General features: G+C 31.7%; 1 protein-coding gene across 5 annotated transcripts in view; it reads right to left on the reverse strand.

Moving 5' to 3' along the window:
• LOC110997230 (homeotic protein distal-less) overlaps nt 1–14464 on the reverse strand; it is a 79750-nt gene that overhangs the window by 48854 nt on the left and 16432 nt on the right. For all 5 annotated transcript variants that reach the window (XM_022265286.2, XM_022265283.2, XM_022265282.2 and 2 more), the window contains exon 3: nt 2765–2952. In XM_022265286.2, the coding sequence (XP_022120978.1) occupies nt 2765–2952 (188 nt within the window). The remainder of the gene's footprint in view (nt 1–2764; nt 2953–14464) is intronic.

Below are 14464 nucleotides of genomic sequence, written 5' to 3' on the forward strand. Positions count from 1 at the left end.
CCGATATTTTTTATCTCAATTTTTTCAATTGTCTTTGAAGTGCCATGTCATGGGATTTGACGAGCTGCCATTGGCCGAACGGTAAGTATTGACGGCCAATCAGGCTCTTCATTTCGAAATTCGAAAGTCATCTTTCCTAACTGTTGATGACTTGCGCTATCTCTATGTACAAGATAATGTACCAGTCCCTTTACAAAACCAAGAGCGTGTTTTAGCCCAAAATTGGACCGTTAAAGCTTTCTAACTGACGTAAAACTACGGGCTGAATTTCTAAAAAATTGCAGCTCCATGGTTTTTAAACGAAATTAATTCAACATTGATATCAATGAAATTGCATTATTACGTAAATTACTTAATAATTAGACATTTTAATGTCTCAATAAAATATTTTAAGTGGTAAACGCGTGTGAAAGTTATTTTTCTAATCCGATCTTGAACGCTTCCAAGATTGCTTCATTAGCACAGATTAAAAGAAAATATTATGTTTGTATAATGTGTAACAATGGATCATAAATATCACAGACTAACCAAGATTTATTGTCTCTTATAAAAAGTTATCTTTTATCGGTGGCGTAAACTTGATTATCTATTTAAATCGGATTGATGAGTGTCAGAAAGGGACGGATACATTTCTAATGAAGAATCTAATTGAAATAGGAAATAAATAATGATGTGACGCAAAGTTTGTTTTAAATTTTCCTTATACAGTAATTAATTAGTTCTTTTATTGCTTTTATAAGTGCAATGGAAAATAAATGAATAATTATGATTAGTTTTTTTTAACTTAAATTACCCGTTTTTAATCTTAAATTAGGATAAAACAGTTTAGTGACAATAAAATTAACAAATCACGTTTATCGATAAGCATCCCTTTTTAACACATCCCTATCGATGCCGGATGATCAAAGAAAACATGCGTGGGAAATATAAAACTTCATATTACTTTTATAAAAGAAATAAGAATAAATACTTGTAGAAGTCACATTCATACTTCTTGCATAAAAATATAGCAAAACAGTATATAAATAGCAAATAAGTAACAAATAACATTGTTAAGCATTTTTCAAACAAATCTCTGTTTTATATACAACAGATCATACACGAAAAATATATTCCATTTTCAAATTAAAATAAATAAATCTATTAATTAGTTATTCTTAAAAATATTGAAACACTCAATCTCACACGCAAGCCGTAGGAGACGATTATTCATTCTACACGGTGACACATAACGAATCAATCCGTCATGAAGAAATCCAATCGAATTGCCGTGCTTCGCCGCGAAAAATACTCTATACTCTATGACTGTCATAATAAAAATGGAATGTGTCCTTGGTTTTTCGGTATTATGGTTTTTATGTTCTATTTTCAAAATATTCAAAATGATCGTACTTCTACATTTAAATAAAACCTTTTTAATTTATAATACGCGAGCATTTGATAAGTTTAACACATAACCCTTTATCAGATTTTAAATACAATTGTATTGGACAGCAGTCGTGGGTCCGGAAATCAATTAAAATATCTGGCAAAGTTATTTTTTAGCTTTTTATATGCGTAAAGGCAATTTAAATTGTAACATCAAAAAATTAAATAAAAATTACAATCGCTACATTATTATTTTCCCGCCTTAAAAATTGTCTATTGGAGGCTAAAAAATAAAACTAAGCACATATGAAACCGCACTGTCACAGATAACAAAAAACTTGTAATTATACCTCTCTAATCTGTACTACTGCATGTCAGGCGACCAGTGAAACGATTTATGACTTTAACCCATCTGAATAAGGCTGACTTTACATCAAATAAGAATTTGTACATTCAAACATCAGTTAGATAATTTCAAATCTTATTCCAAAGAAACACAGTCCATTTTGCATAATTAAGTGGAAAAAACACCAGTGAATGGTACATACGTTTAATTGTTAGGTTTGTGACATAATTACTATGTAGCCGTGTTGTCTGATTTTTTTTATCATTTAAAATGCTAGTCACGTGTGAGGCTTTCGAATTGTAGAAAAGTCGATAAAATGGGACAATTTACTATTGAATTTATATTCTGCCAAAATATATTTTAGAATATAATTAGTAGTTACATGTGCTGACATTTTTTATGAAAAATTCAAGGGAAACTTCTTTAGGCACGGTATTTTTTTTACGCATGAATCGCAATAGTAATAATATAAGCGTCACGGCGGTGTGCAGCGTTTTTATCGAAGAGAAGGGAGAAAGCGATTGAGATCGATTGAGAGAGAGAGTAAATAAAGAGCGCACGTAGCATGAAGCAAATAGCCGTGGAGCAAGCAAGAGAGAAAGATCGAGAGAGAGAGTGACATAGAGCTAATTTAATCTCGCGCACAGTGTGATGAAAAGGTGGGAGAGAGCTATAGTGAGAAAGATATAGAGAGAGAGTAATGGAGATCGAGAAAAATACACGCTATTGGTTAAGGTATTTGTTTAGTAGTTACAAGTTAGAACTTTAGCGCAGTAGACGCAGTTTGAGTTTTTTATTTTTATATATTATCTGTAGCACGTATACAGTGTGTAAACAGTGTAAATATGGACTGATCATATAGTAATAATTTATATATAAATTACATAGTAATAATTAATTTACAAAGAAGTTTCATTTCTGACGTAATATGTTCTTTGTGTTTACAAAGAACATATTACGTACAACTTTTTTATTCTCAAAAAATATCATATAACAATATTCCTCTTAGGTCTTTGATATTGTCTATTTCTTTATTGTTAAGCCACTTACCTGTGTCTGCGTTAATCCTAAGCTAGCCGCGAGCTCTGCTCTCTCTGGTAGCGCTAGGTACTGCGTTCTTTGAAACCGCCTATTTAGCTGCTGAAGCTGAAGACTGGAGTAGATGGTGCGCGGTTTCCTCATCTTCTTGCCCTTTCCATTTACCCGTAAACCGGGATCATCGGAGAGGCCACATTTTTCTGCGAAATATAACGACCCATAAGTTTATTTAAATAATAATGAAATAACTACGTGTCGCGTCAGATTTCTTTCTATCATTCGATCATTTGTCTATCTATCAAAATATGCTCTCTCTATCTAATGCAAGGCAAGTATGTGATCACCGCCTGTGCCTATACATACACATACACCGACTTTTTGGGTGTAAGGCAAGTCGGTTTGCCCACGATGTTTTCCTTCCAGCGAACTAAACACACTTATATTATTCTAAAATGCATGCACCATAAATCAGTGCGTGTTGAACGATGCAATAAATTCACAATATAAATACGAGTGCATCGTAAAATATAAGACCGCTACTTGATAATAGTCAGTGGTAAGTTGTAATTATTGGTATCAGATCGACCGCGCCGTGCCACTTGGCTCAAGGACACTCGAGTTTGATATTTAAATTTTGAAGAGCGTCATTCTGTCAAATGGGGTGCAAATTGTCACTTGTAAACTTTTAGATGGAGAATAGACTGTAGAACACGACTGGCGAAGTACCTTGTGCCCGTTTGTCACAAATAAAAGCCATGAAAAAAGACTTTAGACTTTAGACTTCATCTGTCAAATGACAATTCGGCCTTACAATTATTATGGGCAGACATTGGTTATGCCAACACGATTTACAATTTACTAAAAACATTCAAATATCTTAAAAAATCGATGATACTTTTAGAAATTATTTTGTCAATGGTTTAAGTGATACATTATAATTAATATTAATATAGTGATAAAATAATAAAGAATATGTACTTCTACTAATGTAAAAATAAATACTATCTAAATGTTTCCAAAAGGTAAAAACGTTACCTCTTTGAAGCCTTCTACGTATAAAAAAAATTACAGAGAGTAGACCTGTTATAATAGCCTTTCTATTCCTTATCTGTTTTCGGTCTTAGTGTCAAAATGAATTTTGACAGAAATCATAGTCTGTGCTAATTTTGGCGGTTATCTTACCACATTAACAGCGCTTTAACCACACAAAAATATACATTACCATAAACCATAGCGTGTACGAAACTGTTTGTTTAGCACAAATAATAGTTTTCGTACAATAGTCTTTATTTATTACGACGTAATATGAACCTCATTCTTGACATTTATTGGCAAGGGGTGAATGAAGTAAAGGGTGTAGAGATACTACATTACTTTTCTCTTTCACTGCAGACTTTATTATAACGTATTAAGGTGTATTTTGCAGTGCACATTGAAGCCTCTAAAGTGGTAGGAAATCAGATTTCCTACATTAAAGATGGCCATTATCTGGCTGTTTGCCGCGGTTTTGGTCAATTCGGTCATAACATCCGTCAGACTGTATATTGTATATTTTAATTAGAATGATATCTGTGACTTTAACAAGGATTTACTACAGATTATATTTTAAAATAAATAATTTAATATAGATCTAGCTTTTAGTGTGCTGCTTTAAGTACGTAAGTTAGCTTTAGATGCTGTAAAAATTGCAAAATTTCACAGAGAAGTATTTTATAACTTCATGTTTAAACGATCCCTTACATCTTTTATCTTTAGTCGTTGATACTACTCAGAGTCATTAAATAACAGGCGAGACCGTTATTTAACAGTGCCATTCTCTTACAATTTTTTTATGCCAAACGATTAAATAAGACAGAAACTAAACTAAAAGCATTGACTCGAAAAGTTTGTTTCAAAGGCCGCTATCTCGACTCTAAATACCTATGCGTGTTTGTCTATACGATTTCTAAATTCAAACAAGACTGGTGTAAATCAATCTAAGCCCCTATGTTTCCCATGCGCACATCAGACCGACAGACAAAACAATGCGAGGCCTGAGGTACCGCCACACCCCGCTAGTGATGCCACTTGTCGATGAATAGAACTTTTTCAAATTCAAATAAAGAATTTTTAGCTATACATTACGTATCCGCTTTCAATATTTGCTTTAGAATTATTTTTAAATGAAATTAATTTTTGCTTCCTTTTCTTCAATTTGTAAATTGTCAGTGAGTGACAGTTGTATCATATTGCTAGAAGATAAAATATATGGGTTCATAGATGTTTATCTATGAACCCATATATTTTATTATAAGATTATTAAAAAGTAACAGTATAAAAAAATAACAGTAGCAAATAAATAAAGCAAATAGTAAATTAATTACATTTCTATTGAAGGTGGTTTAAGTAGGAACAGAGCAGTCGGATGAATACGTACATTCACTACCGTACTTTATATAATTTTAGGCCTGCGCAAGAGTTCCGATAATTATAATCCGAGAGTTAATTGTCATGGTTAAACGGACAAAGCATTTTTTTAGATTTAATTGATTCAATGCAATCGTAATTTGTACCAAATTTATCGAACTCGACATGTTATAATGATGTACTCATAGAGATATTAATAGATTTTTTGATAATATTTTCATTTATATCTGTTGTTTCTTTTCTGTGTATGTAGATATAGTTTTGTATGGGATGGACATTTTTAGAAGTTTATCGTTGGAGTAATCTGTAATGGCATCTTATTTTTGTAAATAAATCAATCACTCTATGGTTTCGGGAGTTCTGAGGTGTGCAATATATTTTCAGACTTCGAAGATGACCTGATAATTCTTACAAAACACAGCTTAGCTGAACATTCCTGGTAGAAACACAGGCTTCCCAAGAAAACTTCCCAACATCGTGCTATCACTAAAATTGTAAAATAAATTTGGAATAAGCTTAGATTAAAACTCAATAAATAATATTTTGGAAGATGTTTTTAATTTGTTCTCTTTTTGTCTATTGTACGTATTTATGTTTTCCTATTCATATATAATCTTCATCTATGTAATCTGTTTTGGCTTTGTATATTGTCAAAGTGTTTTGTTTTATTATATGTATTTTAGCTGTGAGATAATAAAGAAATATTTAGATACAGAATATAAATGTGTTTAAGAGTTTAGTGTTTTGAACTTGGCTGTCAATAACAATAATAAAACAGATTATACGACCCATTTTCCAAGTATTCCTTTGCAACGCAATGAATGGAACAAAAACTGAAATCGTAATGACATTAAGCGACGACACAAAATGTGTCTGTTTAACACAAGTTTTTCATGTATCTGTCAACGTGTCACATAAAAATGCTGTATAAATCTAATTACATACAATTATATAATGAATTATGTATTATGTTAATGTAACGTATAAGGTAATTATATTAAAAGTTCAGTTAATCCATGAATTACTTTTTGTTTTATTATCGATACGTTATTCTTTTATAATCTTTTTTCCGCTTCCGGTGTTTATTTGTTGGGGAGGGTATTGCGAAATCTACTTTTTATTATGAAGATAATTTTGCTAGGTTTTATAGGTTATAAACATTTCTGGTTAAGTGGTAACCGCCGCACATGTTAGCCGGTGCAATAACTGATTAAATTTATATTCCTTTAAAATAATTTGAGTGCTTCGATCTTTAAAGGCCGCAGGCTCAAATATATGTTTTTCCTCTAACTTTGGTTTTGTTCCCTAGAGACTCTTGGGCTTGGTGGTGGGTGCTAATTAAAGATTTAAGTTGGCGCCTTTTAGATAGTACCGGTGACCCCAGGGCTGGTGTTTTCCTCGCTCAACGAATAAGTTTCGCAATACAGCGAGGAAATGTTGACAGCATTCAAAGGTACACTGCCACAGCGACCAAACTTTTTAAATTTGTTTTAATTTGCTATTTAATATTATAATTTTTATGTGAGTTAAGGATATTGTAAATACTGTGTATTTGTGTGATTTGTATGTCTCTGTTTAACATACGTAAAATAATATGCATTGTTTATTTGTCTTTTTCATCACAGCATCAACGCGATTTGATTGAAAGAGACTACGACACTGTTTTTTTTTTTAATGTTTCCTGATTTAAACAAATTCTCGATGCACTTAAAATATTGGTATTAGATATTTCCATTACAATTTATATTAATTTTGATTTTTAATAAATTTCGTCCGCAACCACCATCATATAACCATAGAGGTCTTGATTCAAAACGAGGATGGAAAGTACTCATCACGATACTGATAGTGTTTTTTTGTTTGGAATCTCACTGTTGGACTTAAGGGCCTTTGCAGCTCAGCTCAGGCTGGCGAGCGTAGCTTCCTCCAATCCTACAGTGGAGAGAATATTTTAAATCTAACAGAATCGAGAAAGCGCACATCACTAGCCAGCGTCGAAACCGTCCCGCCCACGAGTCCGCCTACCGAAAGTCGAGATAAAACGAACTTTAATAAAAAACCTTTCCCAAAAACGTTTAGCCCTTTACAAAAACACTTTAAGGCGCATCGCTGTGTACTTGGGCGAGGTCACTATATTAAATTTAAAAAAAAATTGCGTGCGTACAAAGTACATAATATGTCAGAAGTGAAACTTCTTTGTAAATTAATTAGGTATTACTAGGGTAAAAACCCCAATAGATTTATTTATTTATTTCACTACATATTTCTATCTTAATAGTAACTACTAATACGATAGAATTCCAAAATAACTACCACACCAACTATTCTAGATAAAAACATTAAAAAATTAAACTTATATTCCTAAATCTCATAACTAACAATATAGATGATCATGTACCAGAATATATACATCACTCAATGTATTTCTATATCTATTTATTGTAATTCATACTGTTTACACCCAGTATACGTGCAAATGATAATATACATAAGAATTCAATGCACTTGAGCCTACTGCCCATTTGCCTCCTGTTATATGAAAAACTAGTGTAGTGATATGGTCCTAGCATTTAATCTAGAAATTTTGGGACAATGCCCTATGATTTTAAAATTTCCTTGTCATTCGGAAACGCATGGAACAATTGATGAATGGAAGGTTCTATAACTATAAACAATGGCATTACAGGAATTAGGTCTTGGCCTCAGATTTCTGTGTTGATGATCATTTGTAGGCAAGTAGGCGAGCCCCTGGTACCTGACACGCCGCCGTCTGAGGTCTAAGGCATGGTTTTCTCAAATGTCCGTGATAGAACCATTGGTCACAGCAGTGAATTGAACGCTCGAAGTCAAGGTTGAGAGGCCTTGCTATCGCTCAGACTATCAAAGCCATAACTAAATCTTTTCATACGGGTTTGAAGATAAAAGATAAAATTTCGTAGTAAGCAGTGACCTCGGGCTGTATTCTAAACTGGGCTAAGCTTTTTCTACGGACAGTCGGATCGAAAAGTGTTAAAGCTTACTGTAATGTTAGAATTTTTATTTAATGGAAATTACCGCGTTTCGCGTAAAAATATAAAAAAGTTCAGAAGATTAACAAGTATGGTTATATTTTATAACTATGGTCATGTGGTTATGGTAAGAAATCTGTTTACTGCACAAGACGTAATGCGACAGAATTGTTATCTAAAGTTTTCGTAACTACTAAACGGATACATCTATTAATAGCATGTATTCTTTCTCAATCTCCCTTTCCTACTCTCTCTCAATCAATCTTAATCGCTTTCTCCCTTTTCTTCGACAAAAACGCTGCACATCTTCGTGACGTTTCAACCCTCAAAATTCTGCTTCATAAAGGTCTGCTGTTCCGAGACCAGGGCATCTTAACTTTCTGCAAATACCCTTATACTAAATCTAAACAGATATATTAATACTGTGTTGAAATTATGTTTTTTTCTATGAAAATTAAATTAAATTAGGATTTTGTATATCCACTTGTGACCGCAACTGTACAACCACGTGCCGCGTTGGTTTTCTTCGAAAAAACTTAAAATACTTAAAGCAACAATTAAAAGCTATAATGACGGTTTTGTGGTGTGTTATTAGAATTTTTTTCGCCCCGGGCACAGCAGATGCGTGATACGGGGTTCCGGGTTCGATAATTATTACTTATGTGTCACTTGCCAAGTACGTTTTCAACATATGTCAACCTACAGGGTAAACCGATTCAAACGTGTAAATAATAATGTTATTAGCATTTGATCAGCCCTGTATGTCTGACACGAGTTCTAAATTTTTATTAAAATTAAATAAAAATCGTGTAATTTGTAAGACGAGACTCGAACCCTTAATATCAGGGTCAACAACATCGTACTAATAGGTAACTATTTTTTTACGAAAATTAATTAAAAAAATTGAATTTTGTCATTCGCAAACGTCCAAAACTTTTTAATTTATTTATTTTGTATTATACAAGAGTTAATTATAATATTACTTTTATTAAAAAAAATTGCGTAACCATTAGCAAAATTAAATTTTTCTATTAATTTTCTAAAACGTTAAAACTTGAAAATTGATTTGCAATTCCCAAAAATCCAAAATCCGACGACGCACTTGCCTTTGGCATAATTCAACATCAGGTGAGTTTGACAGTTTGTAAAAAAAGCGCAAACATCAAAAATGTCTTGAAATAAACGCGTATATAGATTTTGTAATTAATAAACAATTAAAACAATAAATACAATTGATTGAGTTCTTAAATTCAATTGTAAAATAATTGGCGCAATTATCGTCATTAATTTAAGTGCGAATGTTATTATATCTCGTTTTTCATAACTGAGTCTTGCGTTCGATATCTGGAAAAACATTTTGATAGATGAAATCCAGTATTCTTTATTAGATCGGTTTTGTTGATCCTCATTTATATTAAATATATGTATTATAATAAAATATTTCACAGAGAAAAAGAAAGACATGTAGATCCGTGGCTAGCTGGGAAGACGAAATAAAAAAACAGCTGGTCCCAACTGGATTCAAGTAACCCAATCGAGAGAGGACTGGCTATCTCTGGAGGAGGCCTTCACCTTTACAGGAGTTTATACAGAAGAATAATAGTTTAGGGGCCTGTTTCACAATGTCCGGATAAGTTCCAAATAAGCTATTTGTTACTTATTGGTATGATAAATAGTATTTTTGCGTTTCACGACTGTCAGATAGCGCTATACGTCATGAAATTCGAAGTATCTTACTTGGAACTTTTATCTTTCGAATAATTTATGTGTTGCATAGCTATTTGGCACTTTATCCATACATTGTGAAACAGGCCCTAAGAGTAAGAAAAACTAACACAACTAAATTTATGATACAAATTTAATTACTAACAAAACTAACACTAGCATGTAAGTAAACTTAATTAATCCAACTCCTTCTTCTGCTGTAAGAATTTAATGCCTTTTTTATTTTTTATTTATTTATTATATGTATTTTTATATGTATGCATTTTTGCATTTTTGCATAAGTAATTATCATATTTGTTGACTTTATGGGTCGGTAAGCCGATTTTCAGCGTATGTAAATGTGCGCATAGAAAGAAATTCCATTGGTGTCCAGCTGCAGCAGATGGAACCTTAGACTCAGGGTGAGAGTCGCACGAAGAAATATTATGTATGTTACGCCACTCTTGGGAGTTAAGTTATTTCTTACAGGAAAACAATTATACAATATAGTCCCGACATATACATATAAAAATGTTTTTTTATATATAGACTATATTACTGAAATTTTTGCTTACTCCTAACAAACATACAAAATATAACAATAGATAATATCTTTATCTATTGTTATATTTAAAGTAGTAAATAATCACCCAATCGACATAATAGAATAAACATTAATGGTAAATATGTCTTCATCAGACCCTTTTTTATGTTCCATATCTATAAAAAATGTGTTTTTGTTGACTCAACAGCGTTGTTATTGCATTGTTAGTAATCTTATGCAATCCACCGTAGAATAATAAAAGGTATGCTTCTTTGTTTTCTATCTAATTAAATTATTTGCAGATACTATTTAAATTTATACGTCTAAACTTCTTTAGCGGAATTTTTCTGTTAACCACGTAGCTACGGAGGTGACAACTAACTAGACAAATGTGGAATTTAATAAATTTTAACAACTGAAATTTCTAGTATCACAAAGTACACTTTCGTCTCTTTCTAATTTTATTTTGACAAAGAATACATACACTATACTTACTAATACGTAAATGAAAAAATATTGAATATCATAAAAATTTAGATTACAGTTGGCGCCTCGTACCTACTGTTGACCTCAGATCTGCTGCTTTCCTCACTCACGAATAAGTATCGCAATACAGCGATCGTGCAGCCAGCATTAAATGTAGTAATTTAATTTTTTTTTATTATCTTTACATATTAATTTTTAATTACTTTTCCTATGAAGGTTAAGAAAAATTTTTCTGACAGATTTGAAGACTTCAATTGACTTCATTATTATGAACAACAAAAGAATGTGTATCGATTACATACCATATTTTCCTGTGTCATAACAGAAAAAAACTAGATATCACTATCCTTGAAGCAAAAGGAAGGTGAAGAGAAATCATGAAATATGAAAACTGATGCATTGTAAAATCGACCTTGAAGTTACGACCGGTTACTTAGAAAATGCACGTCGGAACATAATCATTATGGCTGAGTATCCTTTGAGGTTTTTTCTTATTATGTAATGCATCACACGTGTTCATTTTGTACATTATTTGTAGAGACAAATACAGAAATCTAAGGCAAAACCCATAGACTATAGAAGAGAATTCTTTTAGAATCACACTGAGACATAGCGACTATATTCTAATTCGTTTCTCAAGTCAAAATCTCGTCTTGAACCTACACTGAGCTGTATCTTGTGTAGACTATTTTATGAAAACTCTACATAGATACAACTTTGACGAGTATGTAACATTACATAGTCTGCGTCAAATATTTCTGAAAAATCCTAGTATTTTTATATAATAAGTATTTAGAAGTGATAACATGTCCGATTAATACTTTGTACAGTAGCAGTTATATAGGAAAATGAGAACATATCAATTAGTCTATGGTAAGGGTCTACTAGAATTTGTAATTCCGAGATAGAAAAGCAAATATTTCCGAAAAATCCTAGTATTTTAAATACTAAGTATTTTCATATATTAAGTATTTAGAAGTGATTACATGTCCGATTAATACTTTGTACAGTAGCAGTTCTATAGGAAAATTAGAAAATATCAATTAGTCTATTGTAAGGGTCTACTAGAATTTGTAATTCCGAAATAGATAGTGTGTGATTAACTTGAGAAACTTTAAACTATAAAAACCATCTCTCTCACAATGTCTCAAAATGTTTTTTTTAAATTAAATACATATAAATAATTGATAATAAATAAGTGATGTTATAAATTATTAATAAAATAAATAAAACATTAATACGAGGAAAACCTTATAATTACTCAATCACGCCTCTATCCAATAATTTATTATCTATGGCAAATGTCAGTTTGATACCTTAATGTCAAATGTGATGTGACATTAAAGTGCTTATTACACTATGCGATATTCAGACTGTCTTAGTAAGACTGTCTTAAAATCTAATTAGCAAGCTCGCTATCACACTGGACTGAATACCGCATGCTAACTCATTTTTACTCATTTGCAAAGCGTACGTAGTCGGTGACGGATGTCGCCATGTGAGTTAAGAAACTACCTTAGAGTAGGAGTTGCCGAGTTTGAATGACTATTAAAATGTTATATTAGTAATTTATATTATTATATGTAATTTAATAGATACTCCATACATTCAATATGGCAATAAAAATGGCATGTCTCGGTACAAATCAAGAACAGAACCAGGCTGGCACACTTTATTATGTTGTCATTAGAGAATCGCAGAAAATTTATTTAAATTTATTGACACATCGTTTGCAGCTAAGATATTCTATAACAAGATTGATTGTCCGAATCTTCTTTCTAAATTTAAGATTCATGTTTGTTTTTACCAATGTATCAGTGTGTCGAGCGTTGGCTAACTTTATCTATAAAAAATAAAAAACATTCCAAAGTACTTTTTTTCTTGCGAACACGCCATGGTGCACGCGGCCACAGAAAACAAACATGTACAAACGTCTTTGCTCTGCGACTGCCGTGCGCTGACTGAATTTAGCGTGCTAAGTCTTATTACACTACACGATATTCAGCAAGTAAGCCAGTAAGCACCGCCGAACCGATTCGGTCGGTCTAATTAGACAGGCTAACTGGCTAACTCTTATTACATTAGGCTGAATCTTAGTAAGACTGTCTGAATATCGCGTGGTGTAATAAGCTCTTAAATAATTACAGTATGATCAGGTCTATGAATAAAATTATACGAACTTATTAAACACATATCTTCTTATCGATATTTTAACGTTATTTCAATTATTTGATACTTTAATCAAAGTCAGGACTTTAAATAACGGTATTTTTTAATACTTTAAAATATAGAAATTACTATTCTTATTTACTCAATATCATATAGGTAACAAATATTTGTATAAAACTGTGGCTGTAGTCTATGTATGTACGTATAAACGTAAAATTATACATCAAAATTACTATTAAGATTATAAGGGATAACTTAATCATGGAAATAATCTGACCGGTTATACGATATTATAATCAAAATTAATCTTATTTCTGAATACGTTTGGCTACGTAAAACGGATTAATGCGAAGGAGTTCTGGTATAGAAGCAACCCTGGATGATGAAGACGTGTTGGGTAGGCATGCCAAACACCAAATCCAAGAGATATTAGAGAAACGTCAAGTGAAAAGTATCATTAACCGACGACCATGTCATGAATGTCATGAAAATGTCAGAGAGAGGTCATAGTAGAGAGTGGAAATTAATATATACGTATCACCATCATAACAAAAATGCTATGAAAATATTACTATCAAAGTTTATTTCAAATAAAATATACAGTACCAAATGTATCTTTCGTAGCATAGTTTATCAAATAAGTCACAACTAAGTTTTCTATTTAGCCCTAGAATAAAGAATCTCTGACATTAAAATATCACTTTGACAGTAATTACTGTCCTCACTCTGTAATTACTCAGTATCAGCTGTCTTATTCAATAATATTCATTTTTAGTAGTAATGAAGAGTGTATATAGTAATGGCATAATTATTATTTACAGGACAGAGGCATAGAGGCTTTTAATATGGTAATGGTATGGAATGGTACAGTTTGTAGGAAAATTTGACGCAATTAGAAACTCACAAAAATAACTTTAATTTTTTTATATTACTTGTCAAAACTGACGTAATAGTGTTGTCAATTGTCAGCAGTCACCATCAGGGTAATTTCCAGACCTCAAATCTGATATTTCAAATTATGTATGCTAAATTGGGGCATAAGAACTTCTCTATAAATGATAAATGAAACAGATGACACACACATGGATAACATAGGCCGCTTAAATATAGAAATTTATGAAAAAGACATTACATTTAATACACTTTAATAAAGGGTAATTTTAACTTATTCAACACCTTTGGTTCTTTAAAAACGCAAATTACAGTACTTTAAGGAAATTATATAGAAAGGTGCTTACGTAAGCGACATTGTCTATGATAAAATATGTATAACCAATTTCCAAAGACAATTTTATTTTTTATTGGAAAATATACATTTTGTTCGATAGTTTTTTTATTTAATGTTGCGTAACGCCTCATGCGGCATTTCGATTTTTCAGTAATATTTTTTTTATA

The sequence above is a fragment of the Pieris rapae genome, chromosome 15 (assembly GCF_905147795.1).
Source record: "Pieris rapae chromosome 15, ilPieRapa1.1, whole genome shotgun sequence".
Taxonomy (NCBI): Eukaryota; Metazoa; Arthropoda; class Insecta; order Lepidoptera; family Pieridae; genus Pieris; species Pieris rapae.